Genomic DNA, 13,482 nt, shown 5'->3' on the forward strand with positions numbered 1-13,482 from the left:
AATCTGAAGTTAAAAAAAAAGCTCTCTTTCCCCTTTTCAAGAGGCCTGAAGCTCTAGCAGCGATAGGGAAACATGTTTCAGGCTGCCAGATTAAGTCAAAGGGACTGGGAAGGTGTGTAAAAATGGTTACATGTATTGGGAATGCCAAAAAGGGGCGTCATGGGGTGACAGCTTGAGAACTATAGTCACATCCGAAGTATCAAGTGACCACTTGAGTGTTACCGATGACCACAGTAGTGATAAAGTCTGTTGACTTTGCATCTCGGGGGTTTGCTGACCCAAGAGAAATCCCAGGGGGGGAAATAGCACCAGCAAAAAAAAAAAGACGAGGCTCTCCCTCTGCCCTGCAAACCCAATTCTCTATTTCTCACTGCTGGGTAAGCATGATTCCCAGGGGCTTTCAGACACCTGCAGGAATAGGCCAAATCACACACCAGCTACTAAACAAAACTTTATTTTCCTTTGATACAAAAATTAAATAGCAAAGTTTATTTATTTATTTATTTTTGTACAGTGATAAATTAGAAATTTACAGTACAGACATCAATGCAGACATACGTTTGTACATCCTCAAAAGCAGGGTCCATTTCCTCTGACGTTCAGCAACTCGTTCAGGGCATGTAGGAGGGTTTGCCTGGTACCTCTGTGTCGAACATCTAAAAGTCCCTCAGGTAGGCCTCGAGGTGGCCGGCGCTCGGGTGGCACGGGGGCCCGAGAACAGCCACAGAGCACGAGCGTGGCTGCCTCACCAGCAGGCCGAAATTCATCTCTGCATAGATCACACCTGATATTTATTCTGCCTTTCCTACAAAGAGCTCGAGGGGCCTTTGTCCTCCTTCCTTCTAAAGTCTCACAACATCCCTGTGAGGTAGGAAAAAATTCAGGACCACCTAGATGCCCCACGGGGAGACACCTGGAAAGCAGCCTCCCCTCCCCAAACCCTCAGCCATACCAGCCCGAGCCCTCAGCAGGATGGGGAAAGGTGCACACCTGGGAGAGCAGATGGACCCAGCCTCCAGGGGGCGGGGGCTCTCGCCCCCTCCCCGGAAGCCTTCTGGGATGACAGTGGTCATGTACTGAATATTGTAGGCGATCAGGGAGCTACAAAAGCTTGGAGGACACGGCTCATAGGACCCCAAGCAGGCCCTCTACAAGTTGCCTGGGTGAATACTGGGAATTTGCTGATGCAAAGAAGAAGGGAAATAAGGCAAACCAGAAACAGGCAACTGGGTGTACCAAGGAGAAGAGGCCTACTGGGGAGATCCGGCGTTCACTTCCCTCCAGGTAACACCCAGTGGGCCATCACTGCACATGTGCGTGGCAAGAGGCAGCGGCAGACAGCTCAAACCAGGCCGCAGCGAAACAAAATCCATTATTTAAGGCTCTGGTATCTGATCCTTGGTAGGAGCAAAATGCTCTCCTAGGAGTTTCCAAGATCTACAGCCTAGGCCCAGAAGAAAAATGAGAACCCGGGTCCTTTGCCAGACATAATACAAACCCAGACGGGGACTCTGAACCCAAGTATAATAAAGGAACAAAAAGAACCATCAGAGTCCAATGACTCGACATCTCTGGCTGGAATAGCAACTCTCTCCAATCTCCTCCATCATAGAATGAAATGCAGGATGTATAACAGATCGATTCCGGGGGCTCCTTCCAGAGTCTGGGCTCCACAGCCCTCTCCCCTAACTGCCGTTGTGGCCACCTCGCCAGAAGCCGAGGCTTGCACCATCCTGGTGAAATCTTAAGTTGAGTCTGCCTTCCAGGGCTGAGGCTGTCGAGTTTCTCTTTACACCCTCGGGCCTCGGCTTGGTTCCCAACACCGAATTCCGTGACCAGGGGGCTGAGGGGGGCCAGAGAGGACAGGGCTGGGGGTGCCGGTAACATCACAATTCAGAACCTAGATACAGAAGTTTCCCAGGTTCCAGGTTTGGAGGATGCAGGGGAGGGAGGGCCAGGGGAAAGCAAAGTCAGAGAGCATCTCAGGGAAATAAAAAGTGTCACCGCTTCTCCTGTTGCAGGTCCCTGGGTGAGCTGCCAAATCAGAAGCAGTCTCAGAGATCAGGAGACAGGTCTCCATAGAGGAAAAAGGATATGAATCAACCAAGCAGCTCCATCAGGCCAGTTCCACTCTTCCCATGTTCCTCTGCCCTGAGGTGTGGCCTTTATGAAGGAGGAGAAAGGAGTTTGCCAGAGAGGAGGCTGGACAGAGGTGCCCTTGGTCCCTGTTGAGGCCAAGGGATTTTGTAGGAAGCTATAATTATACCTACTTATTCTAGATTTCCGAGAAAGAAAAAGAACCCTAACCTTTTCCCTAGCAAGATGCTGTCCTCAAATTCACCTGTACGAGTCACCAGAACACCCCAAGCCCTAAACTGCCTGCTCCCGAAGCCATATTAGATGTGGGAGTTCATGTCCTTGTAGCCAATGTTTGTGATCTTCCTAGGAGATTTCCACGGAGACTGTCATGAAACAGAGCTGATGCTTTCTGGCAAAACCCCTGTGAATCGATTTGCAAGGAATCCTGGGAAGGGATAAGTGATGGGTTAAAGGGAGAAAGACCCAGGAGGAGGTTTATGGGATGGTGACCGTGGAACAGATGGCAATTCAGTAGCCCCTGCGACTTCCTGAAACCAATGGCCAAGTTCAGCAGACCCAGGGGCATCCCAGTCCAGGTCGGTTAGAAGAACAGAGCTGATCCTCCCTGACATCCCCTAAGGCGCCTAACACAGGGCTTTATGCACAGTTAGCACTCAGTAAATGTGCTGATAATTAACCTTTTTTAAAACCAATACCAACTTAACAGGTGATGGATTCGTTTCAAGGTAACTGATATCTAACTCTTGGCCACAAAGCTCCTTTCTTAAAACCGTAAACACTCTCGGTGGTCTGGAATGTGAAAGGAACGGCCTATAAGCCTGTGACACTGCCAAGGCTACTCATCTATTCTGCACCGATGACGACTTCTGATCAAATATATATTTCTCCTGTGAAGGCAAGAGATTTATGGAAGAGACACGTTACAACCCAGAAAGCTCCAAAACTTGGGGGTCCAGTTTCACCCAAGTACTCTTATTGTTCCTTATTTGTTACTATTCATAAATATTGAGCACCCTTTCCATGCCGGGCCCTCTGCTAGGTGCTGCGTCGGTCACACGATCCCTGAAACATTACAAAGAGAACTGCATTACAATCCCCTGCCTGGTCCTTCTTTCCTTTCCTGGGCCAGAGTCTCCGCACAACTCCCAAGACACTGGAGCGGAGCGTGAGTAAGGGCAGGCTCTGCCCCTGGGTGCATGCTCCAGGGCCCCGGCCAGCTATGGGAACCATCTGCAAGCAGCACAGGGCGTTCACATTTTACATTTCATAGGCGATGCAGTCTCAGATGGAGTTCAACTGGTCCTTCTGGGGATCATTTCTCATGCTCCTGGAGCCCTGACCCAGAGTCCAGCCAAGGTACTCAGGCTCAGCACACACAGCAGGGGACACCGGTGCCCACTCAGCATCTGTGTCCAAAGCCCCAAGCCTCTGCCTTCCAAAACATGCAACAGACCTTACGTGTATCTTCATCTCAGACAGGTCAAGAACCACACCACAACAGAGAAAGAAGAAAGGAAAATGTCAAACCAGGGGGCATAAAGCTCAAACCAAAAAAGACATGCTTATTTCCAGAATTTGAACTCCTCTTTGGAAATCTGAGTCCCTGGAAATATTTTTCCACAAAGAAATGTGATAGAAGAGCTTTCCTACCTGTTTTAAAGGGGGGGAGGAGCATGAATAAATAAATAAATGAGTCATCGCAAGGTAGTTGCTGAAGCAAAGACAGGTATGAACTTCAAGGACAGCAACCTGTGACATCGTCGATAATTTGTCCCAGAGATCTGGTGACTAGAAGGCCTGAGGCGGGTTAAGGGAAAGGCCAGTTACAATTGTAAAAGAATTGCAGCTTTTGAGAGTCTGCTGGGGGTACCCCCTTGCAAGGAACATAAAGCATAAATTTTAAAAGCTCTGGATACCTCTGCAAAAGGCAATTAAGACCTGTGCCGTTAGAGTTTGCAGTTCACTTCATACGGTCTACACTTTATTCCCCACGAACCAATCAAGCTCCTGGCATTCTGGAGATTCATTAAGCACCATATAAATACTCCAGGCCACACTGCCTCCAAGGAAATCTTACCCGGAGCCCTTGCCAATTACTAGGAAATAATTATGCACCAAGTAGTTGGATTAGCTGTCCTTAGCTCCCTTTACAAAATTGAAAAAGTCTCCATTGTGGTAAGCAGACCAGACTCTGATAACATTCTTATGCTAAAGGAAAAAAAAAAAAAAAGGCACTATCATTCTGAGAATGCAAGCTGACCATAGCTTTAAAGTCAGCTGAGTAACTGTTATGTCATGGTCCAAGAATGTGCTTTTAATTGTAATTGACACACACAAGTTACATAGCTAATCTGTGTGAATGCAAAGTTGCCAAGAAACGTAACATTTTAGCTCTTCCAGACTGGCGTCTGCATAGATGCAATCACACAAGTAAAATATATTAAGTCCCCATTGCTCAATGCAGTCGGTCTCTGGGGTGGGTAAGGTAAGTCGACTTGGTAAATATCATTTTCCTCTGAATTAAGTGATTGTGGAGAAAGTGAATCACCCTTCCTTTCCCCCTCATTAGGCATGCTGCAGTGCAAACATTCCTATAAAAAATACCTGTTTTTGAGTCATTAACGTAAAATGGAGAAAACAGCAGCAGTCTGGGACAGAGCTGTTGAAATTTAAGAGGAAGAGAGAGAAGAAAAACCCACTGGATACCTCATGTGTGTTTGTACAGTACTTTTGTTTGTTCAAACAATTCTGTTTTATGACAAAGGCACTGAAAGATTCTGACACCACCTCTTGGGAGAGCAGTCCACAAAGTTCTAAACAGCAGACAGTACACCACAGAAAATGTTTATGTTAGACCAGCCAAACTCTAAAACTCTTGTAACACTTCTCTGAACCCAGCGTTTCCAGTGTTTATAGATTGCTTTGCTATCTGAAAGACCCAGTTAGTATTTAAAATTTTTAAAGGGTTAAAAAAGTTAATCTTTCTCCCTGCAAGTTGCCTACTCACAGCTCAAATCCCACCCTGCAGGGAAAAGCAGCATCGCCCTGGACCTCCTGGAATCTAGGCAGGACCTCCACGCTCCAAGCTGCGACCTGCTAAAGTGATCAATGTTTTGATTTTTCACAGCTTTGAAAGCCTCTAACTGGCTTTTCCATTTTGGATCATTCCAAAGTCCGCAGCAAAAATCATTAGTTTTATGATGCTGGGGGGAGACGGGGGAGAGTGGTGGAGGGTTATGGGGGTCACTTAAGTGTTGCTAGCTTGTTCAAACTGAGATTCACTGCATGAAGCTTTTAGTAGCATTTGCACCGCAATGCTGGCATGCCCCCTTCAAAATCTGGAAAGCATGGAGGCTGGCTAGCCTTATACCACAGTTTCATTGCCTCTCCCAGGCTTCACCCAACCAGTCCCTCTTTTTTCTCTCTTTACCTTCCCAGAATTCACCAATCTGTTGGAACACTTCTGCCACGTGTGAAGAGTTTTGGCAGACCAAATCCACATGCCTGAAGTGATGCCTACCAACAAAGACATAAAAATTTTCAACATCTCAACCGCCATATTGGAGTCATCTGCGGAATACCGGAACAGCGCCCAGTTGGAGATTTCATAGAAATAACAGGCAATCACACAGGTTGCAGGCACCGTGTACAGGACTGAGAAGACCCCAATCTTGACCATCAGCCTCTCCAACTTGTCTGTCTTTGTCCCATCCTTTTGAAGATTCGACCGAATTTTGAACAAGGCCACCAAGCCTGCAGCAATGAACAAAGTTCCAATCACCAAGTAAGTGAAGAGAGGAGCCACCACAAAGCCCGTGAGGGCATCAAGGTTTTGGTTCCCCACGTAGCACAGGCCAGTCAGTTCATCTGCATCCACCAGTCTCATAATCAAGATGACAATGGTTTTCACTGCAGGGATAGCCCAGGCTGCAATGTGGAAATAAGAGCTGTGCATTTCAATGGCTTCATGACCCCATTTGAGTCCCGCTGCCAAAAACCAAGTGAGTGTCAGAATAACCCACCAGATGGAACTGGCCATTCCAAAAAAGTACATCAGCAAGAAAATGATTGCACATCCTGTGTTCTTAAGTCCTTCTTGGATGAGAACAGGTTCTGCTGCCTCTTCAAAATCGCAGGATATCCTTTCCCGGCCTACAGTCAGCCTGACAATATAAGCAATGCTATAAATATTATAGCACATACTGAGAAATATGATGGGGCGCTCCGGGTAGGAAAACCTGGCAGAATCGATCAGGAAGGTCAGCACAGTGAAGGCGGTAGAGATGAAGCACAGGCTGGCCCACACGGCCATCCAGATATCGGTGAACTCCTTGGCCGAGCGGCTGTATAAGCCAGCATCATAGCCACACTTGAGAACGCAGTTCAGGCTCCTCTTCACCCAGATGTACTGATCAGAGTTGGTTCCCACGGAATGGCACTCTTCCCCAGGCTGGATGGGGGTTTTGTGAGGTAAGGGCACCTCCTCATCACCTGGCCCTTCCATGCACATGTGGTTGTGGTCATTCTGTGGTGGGAATTTGCTGCAGTTCAGGCTATCTGGCCAGGCAAATCCAAATTCCTTCAGGACAGGCTCGCAACGTCTCTTGACCGAAAGACACATCCCGCCGCAGGGGCCGATGGGGATATTGACCTTCTCTGTGCACATGGGCACATACACGGAACAAAGGAAGAACTGGAAAAGTCATGAAATGAGCAAAGAAAACAATGACTTGGAAGTTTGACCAAAGGCTTGCACAAAACTGACTTGAATGCTTCTGGGCAAAGTACGCATCTACTTCTAAATCAGTCTACAGGGTGTCTGTTGACTCTGACCTCAAACAAATGTACCTAATAATCCATCACTTGCACACTTTTTTTCTTTTGGGTCTAGCAATCCTTTCCAGGAGAACACAGATAAATAAATATATAAAAGGGACACGAAGAATTACATAATCCCTTTTTGCACAACACTTGGGGAAATAAACCTTAAAAAGCTGACTTTGAGTCTCCCTCCCCTTTCAGCTACTATTTGAAAGAGCTGGACAGACTAACCAAATGACTCAGTCCTTTGGGTGATGGGGTGATTTATTTTTACCCCCATTTCTTTATCACCGTACAAATAAATGTAAAAAAAAAAAAGTAGATACGGCTTTTCTCACGTTAATATTCTCTCCTTTCTCTCTTTTATCCCCTAAAATTATTTTTTAACCAGTCTCATATTGAAAGAGAAAATGTCCTCACTGAGATACTGTTAAATCCAAGGATGGGATGCAGGTTGAAGCCTCTGGATACCAGGGGTTTGTTTGGCCAGGTTTCCTCAAAGAATAATAATGAAGCACAATAGGAAAATATAAATGTTCAGTCCCTGAAACTGCAACACCAGCAGGGGAGAGTCCAGTTGCTGTCCTCAATTCCTCCAGCATTGATAAACAGTCTGCTTGGCTCCTTACAGATGTTGTCTATGAAGTCTAGAGTTACAAGTAACTATTTTCCAGCATGTAAAGGGATCCAGTCCTGTACTTCAAAACAGCTTGGCTGCCTCCCCAGGATACATGTAATTAAAAATATATATCCCTGCAAAAGCTGTTTCGCCAGCAAAATTGTCACTGATGTCAGGATATGTGCTGTTTCCAAACTGAGAGCTAGAGAATCATTTTCTTAAGTTTTTATAACCTAGTTCTAAAGTCCTGAAACTTCCAGAGACATTTTACCAGCAACAGGTCTAATCCCAACCATCTTTCTGAAACCACAATCCAACTTTTCAAATAACCTATGTAAAAACATGCACCTAGTAAGTCAGCTACCTGCCTGTTTCTTATCTCTCAGAAGTTACAACCAGAACCACAGATTTCTAAAGCTTTTAGCCTGGATAACTATCCTCTATTTCCCCCAACTTCTCTCTTTTCTAAATTTCTAAAAATCACTCGTAGCCTCACCAGTCAAAACACAACCAGTGTTAACATTTTTAAAAATTTCCTTTAGGTTCTTTTTTTTTTTTTTTTTTTTTTTTATAATGAACTGGTTGGGGCTTCCCTGGTGGCGCAGTGGTTGAGAGTCCGCCTGCCAATGCAGGGGACGCAGGTTCGTGCCCTGGTCCGGGAGGATCCCACATGCCGCGGTGCGGCTGGGCCCGTGAGCCATGGCCGCTGAGCCTGCGCCTCCGGAGCCTGTGCTCCGCAACGGGAGAGGCCACAACAGTGAGAGGCCCGCCTACCGCAAAAAAAAAAATAAAAAATAAATAAATGAACTGGTTGTTGTTATAAGATTATAATCACCCTGTATATGCAAATTCTTCACTTTTTATGGTAGGATGAACATTTTCTATATTATTACATAAGCTTTAATATTTTTAATGACTGCAAAAACAAACAAAAAAACCCCACAAAACTTCCAATACACAAACTACCTTCTGGAGCTTGACCATACTAACGCCTTTTTCCCAAGTGATATCTTCTCCCCCGCCAAGTACTAAACCTGCCCTTAACCCTGAGGCTAAGAAGGAACTCAAGCCATCGCAGCCATTCCTTACTTCGTGACCTCTAAAATCATGCAGGACGACGCGAGGGGCCATTCTGCAGAAACGGGGCAGGGGTGTTTCATTTAATAACACACCCAAAAAATACGGGGGGAGGAAGGAGGTCGGTGAGGGAGGAGAAGTTCCCGTCTCCTTATCTCTCCTTCCAAGTCTTAGCTGCAGCTGGCTGCCCTGCCTGGGACTCGCCCACCGAGCAGCGGCGGCCAGAATCCTTGGCAAAGATAACTCTCAGCTCCACTGGGGTTAGGGGCTTGGCCAGACACGGGTGGGCAGGGGAGAAAAACGGAAGGGCGGGGTGTAAGAGTGGGTCCTTTCGCAGGCCAGATGACTTACACAATGTTTTGGCTTCCAGTCCCTGAGAAGGGACAGAAAAGTGGGGCTGGGAATGGAAATCACTTCTCCAGGATAGTTAATACCCTTCAGACTTAGGAAGGGGGCAGGGGGCTCGACTTGGCAAGGGCTCCACGGAGTTAGTTTGGGGCGTCCCTGCCCAAGGGGTCCCGCCCGGGGTAGGTGCGCCCACCTGCAGCTGGCTGGAGCAGCCGTACTGGATGAGCGGCGTGAAAGTTGTCAGCTGCAGCTCGGCGTCCGTCTGCAGCTCGTGCCCCACCAGGTTGGGCATCTTGGTCACGTTGTAGCCCAGGTTCTGGCACATAGAGATGCGGATGGGGTCGCAGCGCCGCTCCTCCTCGTCCCCGAAGCCCCGCGCCGGCCTCAGGAGCAGCAGCAAGAGCAGCAGCAGCCGCAGGCTGAGACCGACGCCCCCGGGGGCCCCCAGGACGCGCGGCCCTGCTCCCCGCCAGGCCATGGCCAGAGCCGGGGGGCAGAGGCGGCGGTGGCGAGGGCTGCTCCAGCAGACACCCCCAGTTTGCACGGGGGAGCCGGCTGCCCGCGCTGCTCCCAGCTCCGGGAAAGGAAGTGTGATAAGGCGCCAAGGGCGACGAGGGGGCAGCGGCCGGGCTCTCCCGCAGCTGCGCGCGACTGTGTGGGGTATTAGACGCCCCCGGCCGGGGCCGAAGGACAGACTGCGAGGGTCATGGCTACAGGCGGCGAGCCTCCAACCCGGCGCCGGCCGCGGCCGCTCAGCGTCTCCGCGAAGCCCGCCAGCACGCAGCGCCGCACCGCTCTCACCACCCGAACCCTCCGAGGAGCTGGAGTTTTGCTGGGCGGTGGCGGGACGGGACGGACAGCGCGCCTCTCCAATGGCCGGGCGCCGTGGCCAGCGAGGGGCGGGGCCGCTCTGCCCTGGGCAGGGTCAGGCTCCCGCCCGCCCGCCCCCCTCCTCCGCCCCTCCCTCCCGTCCTGTAGCGCTCCGCCCCGCTTCCCGGCTCTCACTTTCCTCCCACCCGGTTCGCAGCGCTCGGGGGCCAGGCGGGGATGGAGCCGAGACGCTCCAGCAGGGCCAGCCTCCCCCTTCTCTCCCAGGTGAGAAGCGCTCCCAGAGGAGTCGGCTCCCTTTTCCTTTTTTACTTCCAGCTGTCACCGCAGCCCGTGGCCACTTCCCCATCAAGCAGAGAAACGTATACAAAGAACATGGGATTTGGCTTTACAAAGATTGTGCCTTTAAATCCGGCTGTGTGACCTTGAGCAAATTGCTCAGCCTCTAGGCGTCAGTTTCCTCATCCGTAAAGAGACTTGGGAGGATTAGAGATAACGCGTAAAATGCTTAGCACCGTGCCTGGTACAGCGTGAGCTCGCAGCTATTTTCACTCCGAGCTTGCTTGGGTTGGAGCCCGCCCCCCCTCTCCCCGCCCCCAGCCTCGGCCTGACCTGCACCCGGGAGCTGTCTGTCTCCAGCCGCGAATGGGGGAGGCGCCCCGGAGCAGCAGACCAGCCAACGGTCTCGCGCTCCGATTTCCTCACCGTATGAAATGAAATTCCACAGGGGGATTCGAAAGGAAATGAGACCGGGACGCTCCGTGCTTCTCGGCCCGCCGCCCTTCCTGTCTCGGGGACACGGTTTCTAAATAAGGTTGGGAGGGTGAGAGGGCAGGAGGGGAGAAGCTTGACCTGTGCATGGGGGGCTGAGAAGGCGCACAACCGCCGGGGCTCCCCTTCCCCAGCCTCCCGGGCATCCCTCCCCTGCAGCCTGCATCTCTTTCTGACTTATTCTGCTTCTGCGGGAGTCCTGGGGCTCATGCCAGCCGTGTTTCGATCCAACTTTTCCCTCTCGCTACCAGCCCTTCTCCCCACCCGCCCCTCCTTGGACGGAGCTTTGTGCTAGCCCACACTCTCCACTTTCCAGTCGGGCCAGGGAAACCCTCAGCAGGTGGATTCCTAAGCCATTTACTCGTTGCAGGACTGTGGTCAAGCCAGTGTGCCTCTCGGAGCCTCAGACTGGCCATCTGTAAAATAAGGAAGTTCGTATCTCCCCCCACACGGTAGTTCTGAGTTAAATGAGATAATGCGTGTAAATCGTTGAGCGCACTGACACATCCTAAGCGCCGAATAACTTGGTTATTGTTCTTGTTGTGGGACATCTTCTGCAGCCCAGGTCTGAGGATCTGGGTTAAGAGCTTTCTACCCTCTTCCTGAGGTATTTTGGCCCAACACTTACACCACTGTTTTCCAGGGACTTGATGGCAGGGACCAAGTTTGAATGTGTGTTTATAACCTCACATTTCAGCTAAGTCTGGCATATGGCAGAGGCTGGACGCAAGTTGGAAGGGCCTCTGTACCACTCATGTGGTGCTCATTCATCTTTGCAGAGTAATGCATGAGACCATTGGCCTACAGAGATGAATAAATGATTAGATGAATGAATCAAATGAATAGATGATTCTCACCCTGTAGGAACTCACAGGAGGAGACAAAGAATAAAAAGACAACTGTAACTCGATGTGTAAGTGCACACAGAGAGAGTTGTGGGTAAATTGAAGGTAGAGGTAGCTGAGTTTGGAGGGCTGCCCAAAGGGGGATGGTCAGCACAATTCTGAGCTACTGGACAAAGCAGAGCTATGTGCGATTGGCACTTCTCCTACGGCACTTGCGGGGAGGGGAGGGGAGCTTGCTTTGTGCTAAAGATATGTGTACATGGTTTATTAAACAATGGAGTCCATGAGGTAAAGAAGCAGGAGTTGTCCCTCGCACAGGGCCTGGCACACAGAGGGAACCCACTGGTGTTAGGTGAAGGAATACTATTAAGTCAATAGCAAATAACTCATATAGAACATTTACTTTGTGCCAGATACTGTTTTAAACACTGTACATGCATTATGTCATTTATTTCACACAACAGCCTGAGAAGACTGATGTTCCGAGAGGTTAAGCACTTTGCCTAAGAACACAGAGTAAGTGACAGAGAAGGACTCAGATGCATATCTGCCTGGCCCAGAGGTCTGTGTGCATGGCACTGCTCTTACAGAGGAAGCTGCTTGACACTTGGCCTAATCCGTAGTTAAAGATGATACTTTTGTGATCTGGACTTCTCATTCCTAGAGCCCGGGCATCCCTGCCTCAGCCTGCTTGAAGCGACTGTCTCCTTTGAGAACACTTGAGAAAGCCCCTTGCCCGTCAGAAGCTTTTCCTGTCAACAGCTTTTCTTTCCCGGCATGGAACTCATCGCAGGTATTTTCCAAAAAAGAAAGCCAGGGGAATCACATTTCAGTCTGAATGTGGGAAGAAAACAAAGACCACGACTTAGAACTAAGTCTGAATGGCCTGGAGCGCCTCAGCCTCCCTCTCACAGAGTGGTTTACACAGTCGACAATCTGCGCCTGGTGACAGGCATGGCATGTTTGTCTTTGTTGCAGAAAACACTTCCCCAAGGGAGTTCCAGGCAGAAGGCTATCCACCCTGTGACACGCAGAGCGTTTAGGAGAGGAGTAGAAGGTAGGGACTTGGGAATAGACCTTCTGTTAACCTAAAGGACAGGCCGTGGGTCCCTAGTGGCTCTGGCCTGAGTGCCTGGGCAGCTTCTTAGTCCACTCCCTGAGTAATAAGGATGCAACCACTTTGGAGAGGCAACAAACATGACTTCAGCGGGCTGTTGGGCAGTTGGAGGGCTCTCCATTTGCATCTAATGAGAGGCTGGGTTCTAATTAACTCCTGTGATGTGTTAATTTTTCAACCTGACATTTTCTGCTCTCATAGATTCTTGTAATGGTTCCTAAATTAAAGGCTGCATTTGAAGACTAACGTTTAGGTTAAAATCCACCACCTAGGGGGGTGGGGGGGCCTATAAACATCCTTTCCCTCCTAAGGGAAACCTCTCATTTGCAGTTCTTTGCTAACCCAATTAAGTGCTGAAGTAGTCACCCTAGAGCCTGCTTTTTATTTCCTGCGAAACAACCCAACTAATCCATATTCAGTAGCTTCCAAGAAAAGTCTTATTCCAGCCACTCATGAAGAAACCAGCTTCTTTGAATCTGAACAGAACATTTAAAACTCACAAAGAGCTGTCTTGATAGAAAATGCAAGAAAGTGGTTCATTATTATCCTGTTTGGTTTTTGAGGGGAAAATTCACTGCGACTAAAACCTCATAGGGATTGGGAATTTACTGTGGGACAACAGAAGCATAGGGAGAAGCCATGCCCCATCCCATGGGTTTATGGACAGTCTAGGTGCTGCATCTTACCCTGCACGCGAACTAGTTATAAAACAAGAACATGTGTACTGAATAAAGCAGAAGGGAACACTAATCTTGCTCAAAGTTGAGGAATCAGAGGCCCCAAGTGGTTAAGTAATGGCAGAGGCAAATCCCCTTCTTATAATGGTTGCACCATTAGCTAGCAGAGAAGAATCAAGTCACCGTAGAACTCTTGGGTATCAAGGAATCAAAGCCCTGTTGTTCCTCTTTCCAAGCGTAAAATGGTACAGAGGACAGTCTTACTTGTTGGTGGTGATG

General features: G+C 49.2%; 1 protein-coding gene across 1 annotated transcript; it reads right to left on the reverse strand.

Annotated features, from left to right (window-relative positions):
- Positions 1-438: 438 nt before the first annotated feature.
- On the reverse strand, positions 439-9,777 carry FZD4 (frizzled class receptor 4). The gene is made up of 2 exons (XM_079928446.1): positions 9,159-9,777; positions 439-6,793 (listed from the first exon to the last, which is right to left on the reverse strand). The coding sequence occupies exons 1-2, from the start codon at positions 9,441-9,443 to the stop codon at positions 5,465-5,467; spliced, it is 1,614 nt and encodes a 537-aa protein (XP_079784572.1). The 5' UTR covers positions 9,444-9,777; the 3' UTR covers positions 439-5,464.
- Positions 9,778-13,482: the final 3,705 nt, after the last annotated feature.

This window comes from Stenella coeruleoalba, assembly GCF_951394435.1.
Source record: "Stenella coeruleoalba genome assembly, chromosome: 8".
Taxonomy (NCBI): Eukaryota; Metazoa; Chordata; class Mammalia; order Artiodactyla; family Delphinidae; genus Stenella; species Stenella coeruleoalba.

What these genes read in the sequence shown, in the direction of transcription:
- FZD4 (XM_079928446.1), bottom strand. Translation starts at nt 9,443, where the DNA reads ATGGCCTGGCGGGGAGCAGGGCCGCGCGTCCTGGGGGCCCCCGGGGGC. An exon ending in GCTGCTCCAGCCAGCTGCAG is followed by an intron (nt 6,794 to 9,158) that starts GTGGGCGCACCT and finishes TGACTTTTCCAG; the next exon opens with TTCTTCCTTTGTTCCGTGTA.